Source organism: Nomascus leucogenys, chromosome 18 (assembly GCF_006542625.1).
Source record: "Nomascus leucogenys isolate Asia chromosome 18, Asia_NLE_v1, whole genome shotgun sequence".
In the NCBI taxonomy this organism is placed as follows: Eukaryota; Metazoa; Chordata; class Mammalia; order Primates; family Hylobatidae; genus Nomascus; species Nomascus leucogenys.
In genome coordinates, this window is record NC_044398.1 from 17,944,392 (window position 1) to 17,961,272 (window position 16,881).

A 16,881-nucleotide genomic window follows, 5' to 3' on the forward strand; every position below is an offset into this window, starting at 1 on the left:
TAAAAAATATATACACACACACACACATTGGAGATAAGATTTATATACCCTTCCTTTGCGACTCTGCTAAAGCATACTAATTATGGAATATATATACTGTTGTATTCTTCTGTTTTTCCAACTTAACGCGTAGCGGCAATACAGGCAGAAATCAGGCATTGCTAGTTATATTTCTGAAGACAAAATTCCAACCACTAATGTTAACGATTAGTAAAAAGTTTCTATTATGTAATTAAACATTTGAGGAGCTAAAGCATTAAATATTTTGCAATTAAACACAATTACCAATTTTCTACTTTCCAGTGAAGCCACAACTTTCCCAGTTATTTAAGAAAAATCTTAACACCAACTCATTTCAATTTTGAAAAATTTATCTCAGAATAGGGGAGTTGATTTAAAAAAAATGAAAAATTTAGACTCACAACTGATGTAGTCTATACTATTAAAAACTACTGTTTAATTTTTCTTTTTAATCTATAATGTTCCAAATTTTCAGACGCTAAAATGAGGCAGGAATTGTAATATATTTTAAAATGAATAACAAGAAAATAAATTGTATTTTTGACCAAGCTAATAATTCAAATATGTTTAGTTTGTATAGTCCAGAAATTGCTGTACTCACAAAAATAATAATCTTATACTATCTTGCCATAATTTTTTAATGTGTATGTCCAAGAAGCAGAACTTTTAAAAGATAAACTACATCTTTATTGCCAACAATTATTTTTCTGAAGTCTGTGTGCAAAGTTATGTATTTCCACTTACATTAAACTAAGATAATAAAATTTGGGTTAATATTTTTAATAAAATGGTGTAATATATATACTATATTAAAATCTAGACAGAAATGCAGGTCTACAGACACTATTTAAAATACTTGGTCTTTCCCAAAGTAGTGACTTCAAAACAAAACAAAATTAGAACTAGGAAATAATTCATTATCAAACTGTTTCAGTTATATCATATTATTAATTTCACATTCTTCTTTAATATTATCCATCCATTGGCATAAAAAATGGGTTTTGTTGTCACAAAAGTATAACCTAATGCGAATCTTCACTTTTCTGATTACTCTTTTTATTTTTTGAGATGGAGTCTCGCTCTGTCGCCCAGGCTGGAGTGCAATGGTGCAATCTTGGCTCACTGCAACCTCCGCCTCCCAGGTTCAAGCAATTCTCTGCCTCAGCCTCCCGAGTAGCTGGGATTACAGGCGCCCACCTGGCTAATTTTTTGTATTTTTAGAAGAGACAGGGTTTCACCTTCTTGGCCAGGCTGGTATTGAACTCCTGACCTTGTGATTCACCCACCTCGGCCTCCCAAAGTGCTGGGATTACAGGCGTGAGCCACCACACCCAGCCTATTCTGATTACTCTTACAAAAATCTACAAACACTAGGCAGGACACAGTGGCTCATGCCTGTAATCTCAACATTTTGGGAGGCCAAAGCTGGTGAATCCCTTGAGTCCAGGAATTCGAGACCAGCTGGGCAACATGGTGAAACTCCGTCTCTACAAAAAATACAAAATTGGCCAAGCATAGTGGTGCATGCCTATAGTCGCACCTACTAGGGAGGCTGTGGTGGGAGGATGGCTTGTGCCCAGGAGGTCGAGGCTGCAGTGAGCTGTGAGCATGCCACTGCACACCAGCCTGGGTGACACAGTGAGACCTTGTCTCAAAAAACAAACAAACAAAAATCTATAAACACCAATTTTTAGAAATCTGTTTATAGATACTATATGTAAAATTTACAAAGCTGGCTGACATCTCTAAGCCACCTAGAAAAAGCCTTACATCTAAAAAATGATTTGGTACTGAAATTAAAACTAAAACTCACTTGGCACTCTTCCTTTTATAAAAAAACATTTCCACTGAAATACTAAATGGCCCTTTAAAACCTGGTAATATCAGTAAAAACTATGTATATGTTACAACAAATCAGATCAAGCCATAAAATTTTGAAAAACTGAGAAGGATGAAAAGCAGAAATACCTTAACATACAGGTTAAAGTTAATACAGATGTTGAGCACATACAAAAATAAAGATGTTTAAACCAAAGAACTCAAGTAAATTCTCTTTCAGGTCCCCATCCAGGTTCATAGTTATTATTGGACAACGCTCATATAAATTTTATACATAATAAAATTCTCTCCTTATAATTAACTTTCTTTCCATTTATTATTTACCTATGTATTACTGACTAAAGTCCCTTAAAAGTGAACAGCAACAAAAGTTTAAGTATGAGAATCATCAGACTGGTAGAGTAAAACTAAAGGAAACTAGAAAGTTTTGCCATGAATCATGGTTTTGAGAATACTGACTCAGAAGATCTAACATGCAAATCTCTTTTCATCCTAAACACAATTTTTTAAAAATCTTAAATTTAAAATCCTGTTCTATAAGAATTACTATTACTAGGAAAAAGAACAAAAGAGTTTAAAGAGGTCAGAATTTGTGTAAATTTTAAAACTAAGTATGAGTTAATGTATTATTTATGTACCTAAAATAAACTGAATACTGAAATCTGTATATTTTTACCTATGTAATTCATGCTGTTAGAGTTTTTAATATTAAAACAATGATTAGCCAGGCACGGTGCCTCAAGCCTATAATCATGAGTACTTTGGGAGGCCAAAGTGAGCAGATCTCGAGGTCAGGAGTTCGAGACCAGCCTGGCCAACATGGTGAAACCCCCATCTCTACTAAAAATACAAAAAATTAGCTGGGCCTGGTGGTGGGCGCCTGTGATCCCAGCTACTCGGGAGGCTGAGGCAGGTGAATCGCTTGAAACCGGTAGGTGGAGGTTGCAGTGAGCCGAGATCACACTATTGCACTCCAGCCCGGGCAACAGTACAAAACTCCATCTCAAAAACAAACAAACAAAAAACGATTATGCCCTATGTAACTGTGTAAGACTAAAACATTGATGAGGCACTGCTTATTTTTTAATTGTGAAATAATTATATGATGAATTAATTAAATTGTGGTCATTGCTATGTAAAAAGTGGAAAGTGACTAAATTCTTTTTACAGTAAGCATGTTGGACTCCTATATTCAACAGAAACAATAAAGGCTAAAAAAAAGACAAGTTAGTGAAAAACATTCAACAAACCAATATTTAATAAATATTTCAATAGCAGGAATACTCAAGATAGTAGTAAATTAGTATAACCCACTAAAAAAATTTGTAATGAAGCAAGTATTCCCTATCCTTTTTTTACAAACATAAATTCTATTGATTATAGAGAAAATATAGAGTATATAAAAATGGCAAACCAATCACTCAATCAACATCATAAGCAAGAACCAAACTCTTATCAAAGGACTCAAATGGGAGAAATAATGAGATGTCAACTCTTACATGCCCAAAGATAAGCAGAACGATTTAGATTAACAAATTTATTTTAAAAGATTGTCAAGGACCTCTTTCTGGTCACCTTTGTTACCTGGGTACTCTGATGCATTCCTCTGATCCTAGCAGGCCAAGCTGTCCATCAGAATCGAGACCCCAAGCATACACCTGGCCTTTGTCATTTAGCGCTAACGTATGAGCTTCTCCACATGAAACAGCTACGATATTTTGGGCATCCAGGGCAACAACCTGCTCTACAGAAATCAAGAAGAGAAATATTGCATTCTAGTACAGAAATCAAGGAAAAAGATACCGCATTCTAGTTTTGAACTTTCAATAAGAACAAAACACATTCTTCATTTTATACAAACAAGCTAAAGAAATGCTTAAACACACACTAGATATAACCAGTTATTTTGAACTATTCAACAAATATGTTCCATACGTAATTCTCATTGTGGTAAACCACAGATAAATATATCATAGGGCATAATCAACTCAGAATATTAAGTGACCTGAACATTTTGGGAAGAAGTTAAGGGTTTATAAAGATTCTCTCAGAATGTACCTTCTACTGAAATCTATTACTAATAAAAGAGTCCAGGTGAAAAAAAAAAAGAAGAAATCGTTTAAATAACCTGGGCTGCTTGATTTTAACAATAAGATCAAAACTGACACATATATTACAATGTATATGCTGCCGTGAAGTGATTCTGAAATTAAGGAAATAGGCACGGTGTGCTGGCTCACACCCATAATACCAGCATTTTGGGAGGCCAAGGAGGGTGGATCGCTTTAGGTCAGGAGTTCAAGACCAGCCTGGCCAAAACAGTGAAACCCCATCTCTACTAAAAATACAAAAATTAGCTGGGTGTGTGGTGGTGCACGCCTGTGATCCCAGCTATTCGGGAGGCTGAAGAAGGAGAATCGCTTGAATCTGGGATATGGAGGTTGCAGTAAACCAAGATCATGCCACTACACTCCAGCCTGGGCGACAGAGCCAGACCCTGCCTCAAGATAAAAAAAGGAAATTAAGGAAATAAACTGAATTAGCAATTTCTGAATGGAAAACAAATTTTTTAAAGATCTCATAAATAAAGCATCTATTAGATATGGTGAGTAGAGAACTGAAAGGCAGTAAACCATGACTGACAGGGTTTCCATTTGTGGACTGCCAACTTAATATCAAAAGATACATGTGGTTAAAATATGTTCAAGTTTTAAATCAGAAATTAACTTAAAATACTGGCTCTTAAAATACTGGCCCTACTACTAGTAGCCATCAATTGACAAATCAATAAGGAAAGTGAATTTGTTTCTCTTAGTCCTCAAGATGTGTTTGTCAGTTTTTTTTTTACTAGTATCACAAGTTTTTTAAAAGATGCCATTTAAAATTAACTTTCTTTCACCTTAATAAGAAAGCTATAATCATTGTCTTCAACAAACTAAAAGTCTTATGTTGAAAGTGGTTAAAACTGGATCAATCAGGGTTTCTTCAGAGGCATAGTTTAGCTCAATTTACAAATGCAGCTGTTCAATAATGAAACAGACTGAACCAAAGAGGCTGAAATTCCTATCTATACAGAAATTCAAATTGTATCTAGATTACTATCTTGCATTTTGGAGCGGGAGGTTAGCCCCTGATAGCCTCTAGGAACCTGCACAACTCTAATGATGTATTAAGTACTTACCTACTGCTGAAGCTTCCAGTACATGGAAGTTTATTACACTAATATCTCATTTTTTGTGTAGCTTTTAAAAAAGTATTTTACAGAAACATACAAAAACAAAAAAGGCAAACAAGATATGACACACACTGTTCAAAAAAAAATAAAGAAAAAATACTTAGAAGTAAAGCATCATTTGTTTATATCAAAACTTTCCCATAAATCTTAATTATGAAGAAGTAAATGTTTAAAAGATCTGTTATCTCTCACAGAGGTTCCAGAAAAAGTCAAGTTCTCTCCAGAACAATCCTCAAAGGAAGTAGCAGAAAATGACAGGATGACAAGACGGGTAAGTAAGACTGCTTGGTTGGTTCAACAATAACAAATTAATAGCATCAGCTATAAAGATAGCAATGGCTGTAAAGTCAAAGGTACCAAAATCCACGAAACAGAGAAGCAATCATTTATATTAAACAGTTGTATTGTACACTTCTTGTGCTCCAAGCACTGGAGAGAGAATAAAACAAGCGTCCTAGCCCTCAATGAGTTTACAGCCTATGGAAAAGCAGGTGAGATAGATTGTGACTAAATGCTAAGATAAATATACACAAAAGGCACTAAAGGAATATGAGCTATTTATGTAAACCTTAAAAGACAGTCCAGGCGAGGTAGCTCACACCTATAATCCCAGCACTTGCGGAAGCCAAGGTGGGAGGATCACTTGAACCCAGGAGTTTGAGACCAGCCTGGGCAACATAGTGAGACCTCGTCTCTACAAATAATTTTTTAAAAAATTAGCCAAGCATGGTGGCACACACCTGTGGTGAGACAGAGTGGAGAGAATCACTTGAGCCCAAGCAGTTGAAGCTACAGTGAGCTGTGATCACGCCACTGTATTCCTTCATGGGCTACAGAGGGAGACCATGTCTCCAGAAAAAAAAAAAAACATGAAGAATTTTGGAAGACAGTGAAAACTAGCTGAGTCCTGAGCTGAGGTAAGAAAAGGAGATTCCATGTATCCATTTGAGGAAATTTGAATTACTTGTTATAGCAAAACCAACAGCAAAGTCAAAAAACTGATGAAAAAAATGAGACAAAAAATATTCATCTCAGACAAAAGAATAACATCCCCAGTTTTTATTGACTTCCTAGGGAAAAAAAAAAAAGGTCAGTAATTCGCATGACAAGTAGGTAAGAGATGTGAACCAAAAGTTCACAGAGAAAAAAACAGAAATGGCCTGTAGAGAAATGCAAATTCAAACTACACTGAGAAGCCAATAATAGATTCACTTGGAAAACTCATCAAGCTATACATATATTTTCAATTTTGCACTTTTCCATATGGGTTAAGCTTGAATAAAAAATCTGCCAAGAGAGTAAGAAGACAAGCCATAGCCTGGGGGAAAACATTTGCAAAAGATACAGCTGATAAAGAAGTATTAATCCAAAGTAAACAAAGAATGCTTAAAACTCAACAATAAGAAAACAAACAATCCTATTTTAAAAGCAGGTAAAAGACCAAAACTGACACCTCACCAAGGAAGATACACAAATGGCAAGCAAGCATACAAACAGATGTTTAACTTACATGTTCAACTTATGTGCCATGAGAATTACAATTTAAAACAACATACCACTACACACCTATTAGAACGGCCACAAGACAAAACACTGACAATACCAGTTGTGGTGTCAAGGATGTGAAGCAACAGGAACTCTCCTTCATTGCTGGTGGGAATGCAAAATGGTACAGCCACTTTGGAAAACAGTTTGGCAGATTCTTACAAAACTAAATATACTCTTACCATATGACCCAATTCCTTGATATTTACTCAAACACTATGTCCACATAAACACCTGCACATGGATGTCTTTTTTTTTTTTTTTTTTTTTTGAGACAGGGTCTCACTCTGTTGCCCAGGCGGAAATGCAGTGGCATAATCACAGCTCACTGCAGCCTCCCAGGCTCAAGCAATCCTTCCACCTCAGCCTCCAGAGTAGCTGGGACTATAAGCACATGCCACCATACCCAGCTAATCTTTTAATTTCTTGTAGCAACAGGGTCTCACTATGTTGCCCAGGCTGGTCATGAACTCCTGGGTTCAAGTGATCCTCCCACCTCAGCCTCCCAAAGTGTTAGGATTTACAGGCATGAGCCACCACACCCAGCCCACATGGAAGTTTCTAGCAGTTTTATTTATAATTGCCAAAACCCAGAAGCATCCAAGACATCCTTCAGTAGGTGAATGGATAAACTGTGGTACATCCAGACAATGGAATATTTAGTGCTAAAAATAAATGAGCTACCAAGCCACAAAAAGACATGGAGGAAATTTACTTAATAGTAAAAAAGCCAATCTGAAAAGGCTACAAACTACACGATCCCAACTATATGACAAGCTGGAAAAGACAACGACGGAGACAGTAAAATAATTAGTGGTTGCCAGGGGATACAGGGAGGGAGGGATGAATAGGCAGAGCATAGGGGATTTTGAGGGCAGTGAAACTATTCTACATGATATTACAATGACGGATACATGTCATTATACATCTGTTAAAATCCATTTAATGTGTAACACTAAAAATGAACGCTAAACTATGGAATTTGGGTGATAATGATATGTCAATGTAGATTCGTTGATTTTAACAAATGTGCCATTGTGCTGCAGAACATCCAGAAAGCTGGGGAGGTGGTGCATGGTAGGGGACAGGAAGTAGAAGGGAACTCTTTATTTTCTGCTCAGTTTTGCCCTGAACCTAAAACACTGCTCTAAAAAGAAAGGGTGTTTTTTAAATTTGTTTTTTAAAAAACCCACATACCAAGATACCATTTATTCATCTGATAAAAATAAAAAGTTTGATAACAGTTCATGGGGAAAAAGGCACTCTTGTACACAGTCTAAAAACAAAACAGTACAACCTCTATGAAGAGAAATGTGGCAATATCTAACAAAACACATGCATTCACCCTTCAGACCTAGTAATTCCAATTCCAGGAATTTGTTCTACAGATATACCTCTGTGTATGTGTATATATATATTTGCAGCACTATATACAATAGCAAAACACTGGAAATTCTCCAGTATCCAAAAGATTCCATCTACACACTGAAATATTATGCTCTGCAATTTAAAAAAAAAAATCAAGAAAAGAAGAAACTACACATTGTTACGAAAAGATCCCCAGGATATATTATCCATTGGGGAAGAAAAAAAAATAAGATGTGGAATAGTGTACATGATTTGCTATTTTTTTGTGTAAGAGGAAGAAAACATATTCATATTTGCTAATATTTTATCTACATTTTAAAAACTTTGGAAAGATAGGTCGGGCACAGTGGCTCACATCTGTAATCCCAGGACTTTGGGAGGCTGAGGTGGACAGATCTTAAGGCCAGGAGTTAGAGACCAGCCTGGGTGGTGGGTGTCTGTAATCTCACTATGAGAATTGCCTGAATCTAGGAGGCAGAGGTTGCAGTGAGCCAAGTTCACACCACTGCACTCCACCCTGGGTGACAGAGTGAGACACTGTCTCAAAAAAAAAAAAAAAAAAAAAAAAAACTTTGGAAAGATACACAAAAAACTAATAAACGGACAGGCACAGTGGCTCACACCACCTAGCACTTTGGGAGGCCAAGGCGGGAGGATGGCTTGAATCCAGGAGTTCGAAACCAGCCTCGGCAACATAATGAGACCCTGTCTGTACAAAAAAATTAAAAATTAGCCAGGCATGGGGGCAAATGCTTGTAGTTTCCACTACTCAGGGAATTGACGTGGGAGGATCTCTTGAGCCTACGAGGTCAGGGCTACAGTGGGCCATTGCACTCAAGCCTGGGAGACAGTAAGATGGTCTCAAAACAAAAAACAAACAAGGCCAGACGCAGTGGCTTATGCCTATAATCCCAGTACTTTGGGAGGCTGAGGCAGGCAGATTGCTTGAGTCCAGGAATTCAGGAACAGCCTGGACAACAAAAACCCCATCTCCACTATAAAAACAAAAAATTAGCCATGCACACCTATAGTCCCAGCTACTCGGGAGGCTGAGGTAGGAGAATCACCTGATCCCGGGAGCCTGTGGCTGCAGTGACCAAGATTGCACCACTGCACTCCAGCCTGGGCAACCAAAGTGAGACCCTTTCTCAAAAACAAAAAAACAACAACTAATAAGCGTAGTTACTCTGAAGGGATATGGGCAGAGGGAACAATAGTGTGGTCAAATGTAAAAGCTAAGCTTCTCAATGTATATTTAAATTGCTTTGATGTTTGAATCATGTGAATATATATTGTCTTTTCAAAACAAACAATAAATAAAACGTAACTTTAAAAATATAAAAGAAACAGACCCTTAGAGTAAGTAGTTAAAGCAATGTATTAAAACCATTGTTTTCATTTTAAAACTAATCTGAGCTCTTTAGTCTTTTTCAACATACTAAATACTGAAGATAATTTTTGTTCTTTCAGAATTTTAGCCCCATCAAATTATTGCGATACTAACTCTGAAAACGGATGACTTCAGCAATATATTATTATAAAAACACACAACTTGAGAATAATATTTAATAGCTGACTTTTCAGACATCAAATACACAAAACTGATAACTTCACTATAATTTTTTAAAAATTATCTATTTTTTCCAAATGGCTCATCAAAATGAATAATCTCAACCATTTTTCCCCAGTATCCTAGAAAGTCATATCAATGGTTTGTTGAGACATTTTACATCCAAGTCAAATTCTGGTTGAATACTCAAATCAAGATGGCCTAAAAAGGGAGATAATGACAAGCAAGAATGAAGAGAAATGAATCCAGCAAAACAAACAAAAAAATTCACTTACAAAGCCTGGCCCAGTAATGCTCTGGGTAAGAAAGGGATGCAAAAAAAACTCATGCCAAATCTAACAGCTAACATTTATTATTTACTATGCTCCAGGTACTATCACCAAAGTACATTTACCTTTAAAGGCCAATAACACAATCAGAAAACGGAGAGTTAAGGGGGGATTAAACCACATCAATTGACGATAAGTAGAAAAACCCAAAGACCAAAAAAAAAAAAATTTGCCACACAAGTCCATTAAAAAAACTATTGAATCCTTTGATAAATAAGGGCTACAAAATGTCGAAATTACAAATGTTTGATGCTAAACTTGTTGGAAAGGTTTAATAACAGCATATAATCATTATAGTCAACAGTAATTCTGAAATAAAAAGGTATGTTATTTAAAAATATGAATACACACAGACAAAATATATGGCAAAATGTTAACACTGTTTTTTTTTTTTTTTTTTGAGACAGAGTCTTGCTCTGTTGCCCAGGCTAGAGTGCAGTGGCGCAATCTCGGCTCACTGCAAGCTCCGCCTCCCAGGTTTACACCATTCTCCTGCCTCAGCCTCCCGAGTAGCTGGGACTACAGGAGCCTGCCACCACGCCCAGCTAATTTTTTTTTTGTATTTTTAGTAGAGACAGGGTTTCACCGTGTTAGCCAGGATGGTCTTAATCTCCTGACCTCGTGATTTGCCCACCTCGGCCTCCCAAAGTGCTGGGATTACAGGCGTGAGCCACCGTGCCCGGCCAATGTTAACACTGTTCTTTCAACTTTTCTTTTTTTTTTTTTGAGACAGGATCTCACTCTGTTGCCCAGGCTGGAGTGCAGTGGCGTGATCTCGGCTCGCTGCAACCCCACCTCCAGGGCTCAAGTGATCCTCCCACCTCACACTCCTGAGCAGCTGAGACTACAGGCTAATTTTTTGTATTTTTTAGAGATGGGGTTTCATTATGTTGCCCAGAGTGATCTCAAACTCTTGAGCTCAAGCAACATGCCCGCCTCAGCCTCCCAAAATGTTGAGATTACAGGCATGAGCCACCATGCCTGGCCTCAACTTTTCTTTATGCTTCAAAATGTTCATATAAACAGTGTGAAAAAAAAGTATCACTGTGTTCCTATCAGTATTTATGAGTCATAGTATTTCTCTTCAAGAAAAGAGAAAAAGAGACACTTAATTTTCGGAGGCACAAAAAGGGAAACACAAGTGGAAAAAATTGCCTTTTGAATTCATTTTTCAGAGACATAGGCAAAACCTGAAAAAGATAAAGTGCTAGACAGATGAAACATATCCACTTTGTAGAAACGACTTCAAATACATCTCTAATAGGTCCTTGTTCATCATTACTTCTGGTTCTTCTTACACTTCTATCATTAATCATACTTTTGAAAACACTAATGGCGCATCATTTTACCAAGGAGAAAGGGGCCATCCTTCTTTGCTTCATAAAGAAAGACTTTCATTTTTAGGCTTATTTTTAAAACAGTTACAATGATCAACCTAATGAAAATTTTCATTTCTACATCATCTGTGTCCTTCCAATCACCTTTGTAGGCAAATCCAACTTTAGTGTTTGTTTGCTTACAAACTACATCAAGTACATTTTTCTGCACAAACATCATTAAAAAAAGAATACTGTCTCACATATAGAGAGATAGGTCCAGGTTCTTGTTGCAAAATATTACATAACAAAGTACTTCCTGTTGAATGAGTAACTGGGTAAGTATATCCTATGTCCTCTGGGACCTCAGAAATATTATCAATTAAGCTTGTGAAAATTCATACAGAGTATCATCAACTCCAATTCATTGTGTAAGAGTTCACTTATATGATCAATTTCACCATCATAAAGTGCTGCTCTCTCTGATATGTCTGAATTGTGAAACATCTCCCTCTGTCAATTTTCTTCTCTTTGGCATTATGAACAGAGAATGAAAAATTCTATATTCTTAATTGTAGTCAATGAAAGCTACAAAAAGAGAAAAATAAAAGCTACAAAGATAGAGACTCCAGACTTGTTTTATACCTTCTTAAAAAATGACACAATACTCTGTACAATGCACGAAGAAACAGAAGGATGCTAAATACTGATAGTTTATTTCACTACTGCATCATCCTTCTAAGAAACCACATCATTCTTCCACTTATTATTTTAGTCTTTTTATTCTAGTCTAGCTGGGAATAATCAAGTCTCACTATCTGCAGTAGTTATGTCCTATAAAGTCACCATGAACATTGACTTAGCAAATAATGAATCATTGTCCCTAAAGAAAACACAAGGTAAGGTTCCTGCAAGCCTCTGGTCAAAACATTTTTGTCAACTGATAAATACATTATCTTGTTTTAGGGATGCTTCTGTTTTAAAACATCTCATTTAGTACATATTTAAGAACTACACTTTTTTTTAATTTTTTTTGAGACCAGGTCTCTCTGTCGCCCAGGATGGAGTGCAGTGGTGAAATTACAGCTCACTGCAGCAGCAACCTCCCAGGCTCAGGTGATCCTCCTGGTTCAGCCTCCTGAGTAGATGGGACCACGGACATGAGCTACCACATCCCACTAATTTTTTAATTATTTGTAGAGATGGGGGGTCTCCCTATTTTGCCCAGGCTGGTCTTGAACTCCTGGACTCAAGTAATCCTCCCAAAGTGCTGGGATTACAGGTTTGAGCCACAGCACACAGCCTAGGGACCATTTTAAACAGCAAAATCACCAATAAGATGGGCAAAATATGCAAAAAATGTGGCATTAAATATACCACAAAAAGGCCACTTGTTTGCAATGACAGTTAGAACAAAAAGGCAGAGCACTGCCTTGAACCTCCGCTGATAAAAGTGCACATCTGCTGACTCAAGTATTTGGCAGTTCTGTGAACGCCCATGTCCAGGAATGACCACAAACTAAAACATTGATTATTTTATATAGAGAACAAAAATCTCTGTTGATGTTTTATGTTCACGTTAACAGGATCTAGAATCAATAGTTTTATGAGTGACAAGTATATCCATGTGAAAAAATTTTAATACTGAGGTCAGAAGGAATATACTTTGTCAAATACCTATTTTAAAGAGATCATTTCAACTCTTTAGCACATGTTTAAAACCACCAGAGCTTAAGTTTCAAAATCCTCTGTCCTACCATGCCTCATTAGTTGTTAAAAATACAGATTTCCCCTTCTCTTCTCTCTGAACAACTCAAAACTCTAAACTAGAGCAATGCAGAGTATACCTAAAATCCATGCCTAAAAATTTAACTTTAAAGTTCTCAAGATACCATACTACAAAATAAAAAAGATATTGTAGAGCTCCATTCTTACACATGTATGCAGAGAAAAGATTGGGAAAATGATCACCAAATTTAACACTGGTTTTTTATAAATGTTTTTTTTTTCTTTTCTTCTTCTTTGTTTTATTAAACAACTGAATGTGCAGTTGAAGTATTTTATGATTTTTTTTTTTTTTTTTTGAGACCAAGTCTCACTAACTCTGTTGCCTAGGCTGGAGTGCAGTGGTGCAATCTCCACTCACTGCAACCTCCACCTCCCAGGTTCAAGAAATTCTCCTGCCTCAGCTAACCATGCCCAGCTGGCACCACCACGTCCAGCTAATTTTTTGTATTTTTAGTAGAGATGAGGTTTCACAATGTTGGCCAGGCTGTTCTCAAACTCCTGACCTCAAGTGATCCACCCACCTCAGCCTCCCAAAGTGTTGGGATTACAGGCATGAGCCGTGCATCTACCCCATTTTATGATTCTGACTTTTTAAAGATAATGATATTAATCACTTGGGATTAGTGAATAACATCAATGAGTAACTCAGATTTATTTTTAACTTTAAATAATTACATTGCTAATTTTGTTGCAGAGAAAACAAATAACCAAAGGCTACTTCGCTCAAGGCATAAACTTCCCTATTACTGAAAAATAACAGTGAAATTATTGTTTAAATAAAACAAAATGCAACTATTGTTTACTAATACTTTTATATTTATTTTCATTTTTTTACGTTGTTTTTATTTTTGAGACAGAGTCTCGCTCTGTTGCCCAGGCTGGAGTGCAGTGGCACGATCTCGGTTCACTGCAACCTCCGCCTCCTGGGCTCAAGCGATTCTCCCGACTCAGGCTCCCGAGTAGCTGAGATTACACAAGTGTGCCACCACACCTGGCTATTTTTGTATTTTTAGTAGGGACAGGGTTTCACCATGTTGCCCAGGCTGGTGGTAACTGATACTTTTAAAAGGATCTCTAACATCATGCACTTTACAACCATCACAAACTATAAGACAAATTCAGAATTAAAGAAACAAACAAAACTAAAACATCAGTAAATTAAATGAAAATTTTTATTCCCCCTAATTATTACTAATAATTACCAGTAGCAATTTGGAATGGTACAATCCATAGCCAAGGAAGTATTTTAGTGGGTTCCCTGATAAAATCTAAAGTTAATATAAAGTAACTTACATGTCTTAGTTGACAGCAAACAATAAAATGTTTATATGAAGAAACAACTAACAAGATTAAGAAATTATTTGCAATGGATATGTTGACAAGTTCATACTCCTTTTATATATTTATATAGAGGAATACAGTTAACATATATAAAGAGCTTATGTGCCTGGCACTAAGCTTAGCACTTTAATTACTTAATCTTATTTAATCCTCATAACACCATGAGGAAGTTATCCTTAAGCTTTACAGATAAAGGCACTAAGTTATAAACATTTCCGTATTTATTGAACCACTGTCCTTTTGTTAATATTCAAATATAACATAGTTATGCTTCAATAATTTACTTCCAAAATATAGTTTTATTTTTACTTAGGGGCATTACAATATCCTTTTTTTTTTTTTTTTTTTTTTTTGAGACAGAATCTCGCTCTGTAGCCCAGGTTGTAGTGCAGTGTCGTGATCTCAGCTCACTGCAACCTCTGCCTCCCGGGTTCAAGTGATTCTCCTGCCTCAGCCTCCTGAGTAGCTGGGATTACAGGCACCAGCCACCATGCCCGGCTAATTTTTGTATTTTTAGTAGAGGCGGGGTTTCACCATGTTGGACCAGGCTGGTCTCAAACTCCTCAGGTGATCCACTGGCCTCAGCCTCCCAAAGTGCTGGGATTACAGGCGTAAGCCACCAAGCCTGGCCCTTTTCTTTTAAAGAAGTACTATCTGGATGCCTATAAACTGCTAAAATTAATTGCTTTGAAGAGGAAAGAAGAGGTAAAGGTGAAATATAAAGACTCCAACATAATACAATACAGTCATATAGTTGCTTTAGTTCAATTTCTTTCAAAGACAAGCCAAGAATGAACCCTCAGAATATATTAGTAGAGTTTTAAATTTTAAATTTTTCGCTGTAATGTAGCTGATGGTGATCAAGTTCATTAAAACAGGAGTCTATGATCTTCCTTTCCTAAGACACAACCAATGAAATACATTGAGCATGTGCTCATTCAAAAAACCCTGCCCTGGGTTCTTTCTATGTGCACCATAGTATTTCACTGCGGTTTTAGCAAAGACATGTAAGACAAGGTTTTCCACCATCCAGGAGATGACACAGTAGGGAAGATCATTGTAATGGGAAGACGGCGATGCAATTTATTAAGTTATTGAATTCCATGGACTGTACTTGGTAGTACACAAAATGTGTCACTTGAATTCTTATAAGAGTGACCAAGGAGTAATGATGGAGATGGTACTTTAGCTGGGCAAATTTCAAGACAGAGAAACTGAAATATACCTTGGAAAGATTAACCTGGAATTAGTAAGAATGAACTGGAGCAGGGAGATCAGTTAAAGAGCTACTGGCCACAGTTCTCATGTACACCAGTAATAGTCCAGAATGAAAACAAAGAATTTTAGATTGAGAGAGGAGGAAACTAACGACCCAATAGTTTAAAGTAATTAACTCAAAACGACACAGTTAGCTATTTGCAAAGGAAATTAAAAAACAAGACAGTCACTGAGAAAAATAACCAAAATCTGGCAACTGGGTCAATGCTGGTGCTACCGGAAAGGAACAGACCCTAAAGTGAATTTAAGGTCTGAACCTAAGTGAGTGCAAGCATTAACAAACAAGGAAAAGGAGTTGTTTTTGCATTTTGTTTTGACAGATAAAGATAGTTAACTGCAATGGGTTCCATTTTAAATGTTCCTTTTTTGTTCTCCACAACTTAACAGTTTTATACAATTTCAAACATACCTGTAATATATATATATTTGTCCTTGGTTTTCTTGACATATAAATTTCTCTCACAGTCAAGCACTGTATAACAGTGGGTACACAGTTTATCAACAACACACTAAGCCAAAATTTTATTCAGATTGGTGTGAAAATAACAGCAAATGCAAAATAAGAGTAGAGAAGTATGATCAAACCATGCATTCTACATTTTAAGGTCAGCTCATCATTTTGGGAAGGGCAGGGCTGGTTTTAAAAGTATAACTAACGGTGGCTCATGCCTGTAATCCCAGCACTTTGGGAGGCCAAAGCGGGCGAATCACAAAGTCAGGAGATCGAGACCAGCCTGGCCAACATGGTGAAACCCTGTCTCTACTAAAAATACAAAAATTAGCCGTGCGTGGTGGCAGGCGCCTATAATCTCAGCTACTTGGGAGGCGGAGGCAGGAGAATCGCTTGAACCCGGGAGGCGGAGGTCAAAGTGAGCCGAGATCACGCCACTGCACTCCAGCCTGGGTGACAGGGTGAGACTCTGTCTCAAAAAAAAAAAAAAAAAAAAAAGTATAACTAAGTATATTTACTCAAGTGTCTATGATCCTCAAAATATCAGTACACAAACTACACCTTATTATTTTGTTTTTCTTTTAAGACAAAGTCTCGTTCTGTTGCCCAGGATAGAATGCAGTGGTGCAATCACTGCAACCACCACCTTCTGGGGTCAAGCAATTCTCACGCCTCAGCCTCCTGAGTAGCTGGGATTACAGGCATGCATCACCACACCCAGCTAATTTTTTCTATTTCTAGTAGAAATGGGGTTTCACCATGCTGCCCAGGCTGGTCTTGAACTCCTAAGCTCAGGCAAT

At 36.9% G+C, this 16,881-nt stretch overlaps 1 protein-coding gene across 2 annotated transcripts in view; it reads right to left on the reverse strand.

Moving 5' to 3' along the window:
- HERC4 (HECT and RLD domain containing E3 ubiquitin protein ligase 4) overlaps window positions 1-16,881 on the reverse strand; it is a 162,813-nt gene that overhangs the window by 129,135 nt on the left and 16,797 nt on the right. For both annotated transcript variants that reach the window (XM_003258211.3, XM_003258212.3), the window contains exon 4: window positions 3,445-3,604. In XM_003258211.3, coding sequence (XP_003258259.1) covers window positions 3,445-3,604 — 160 coding nt within the window. The remainder of the gene's footprint in view (window positions 1-3,444; window positions 3,605-16,881) is intronic.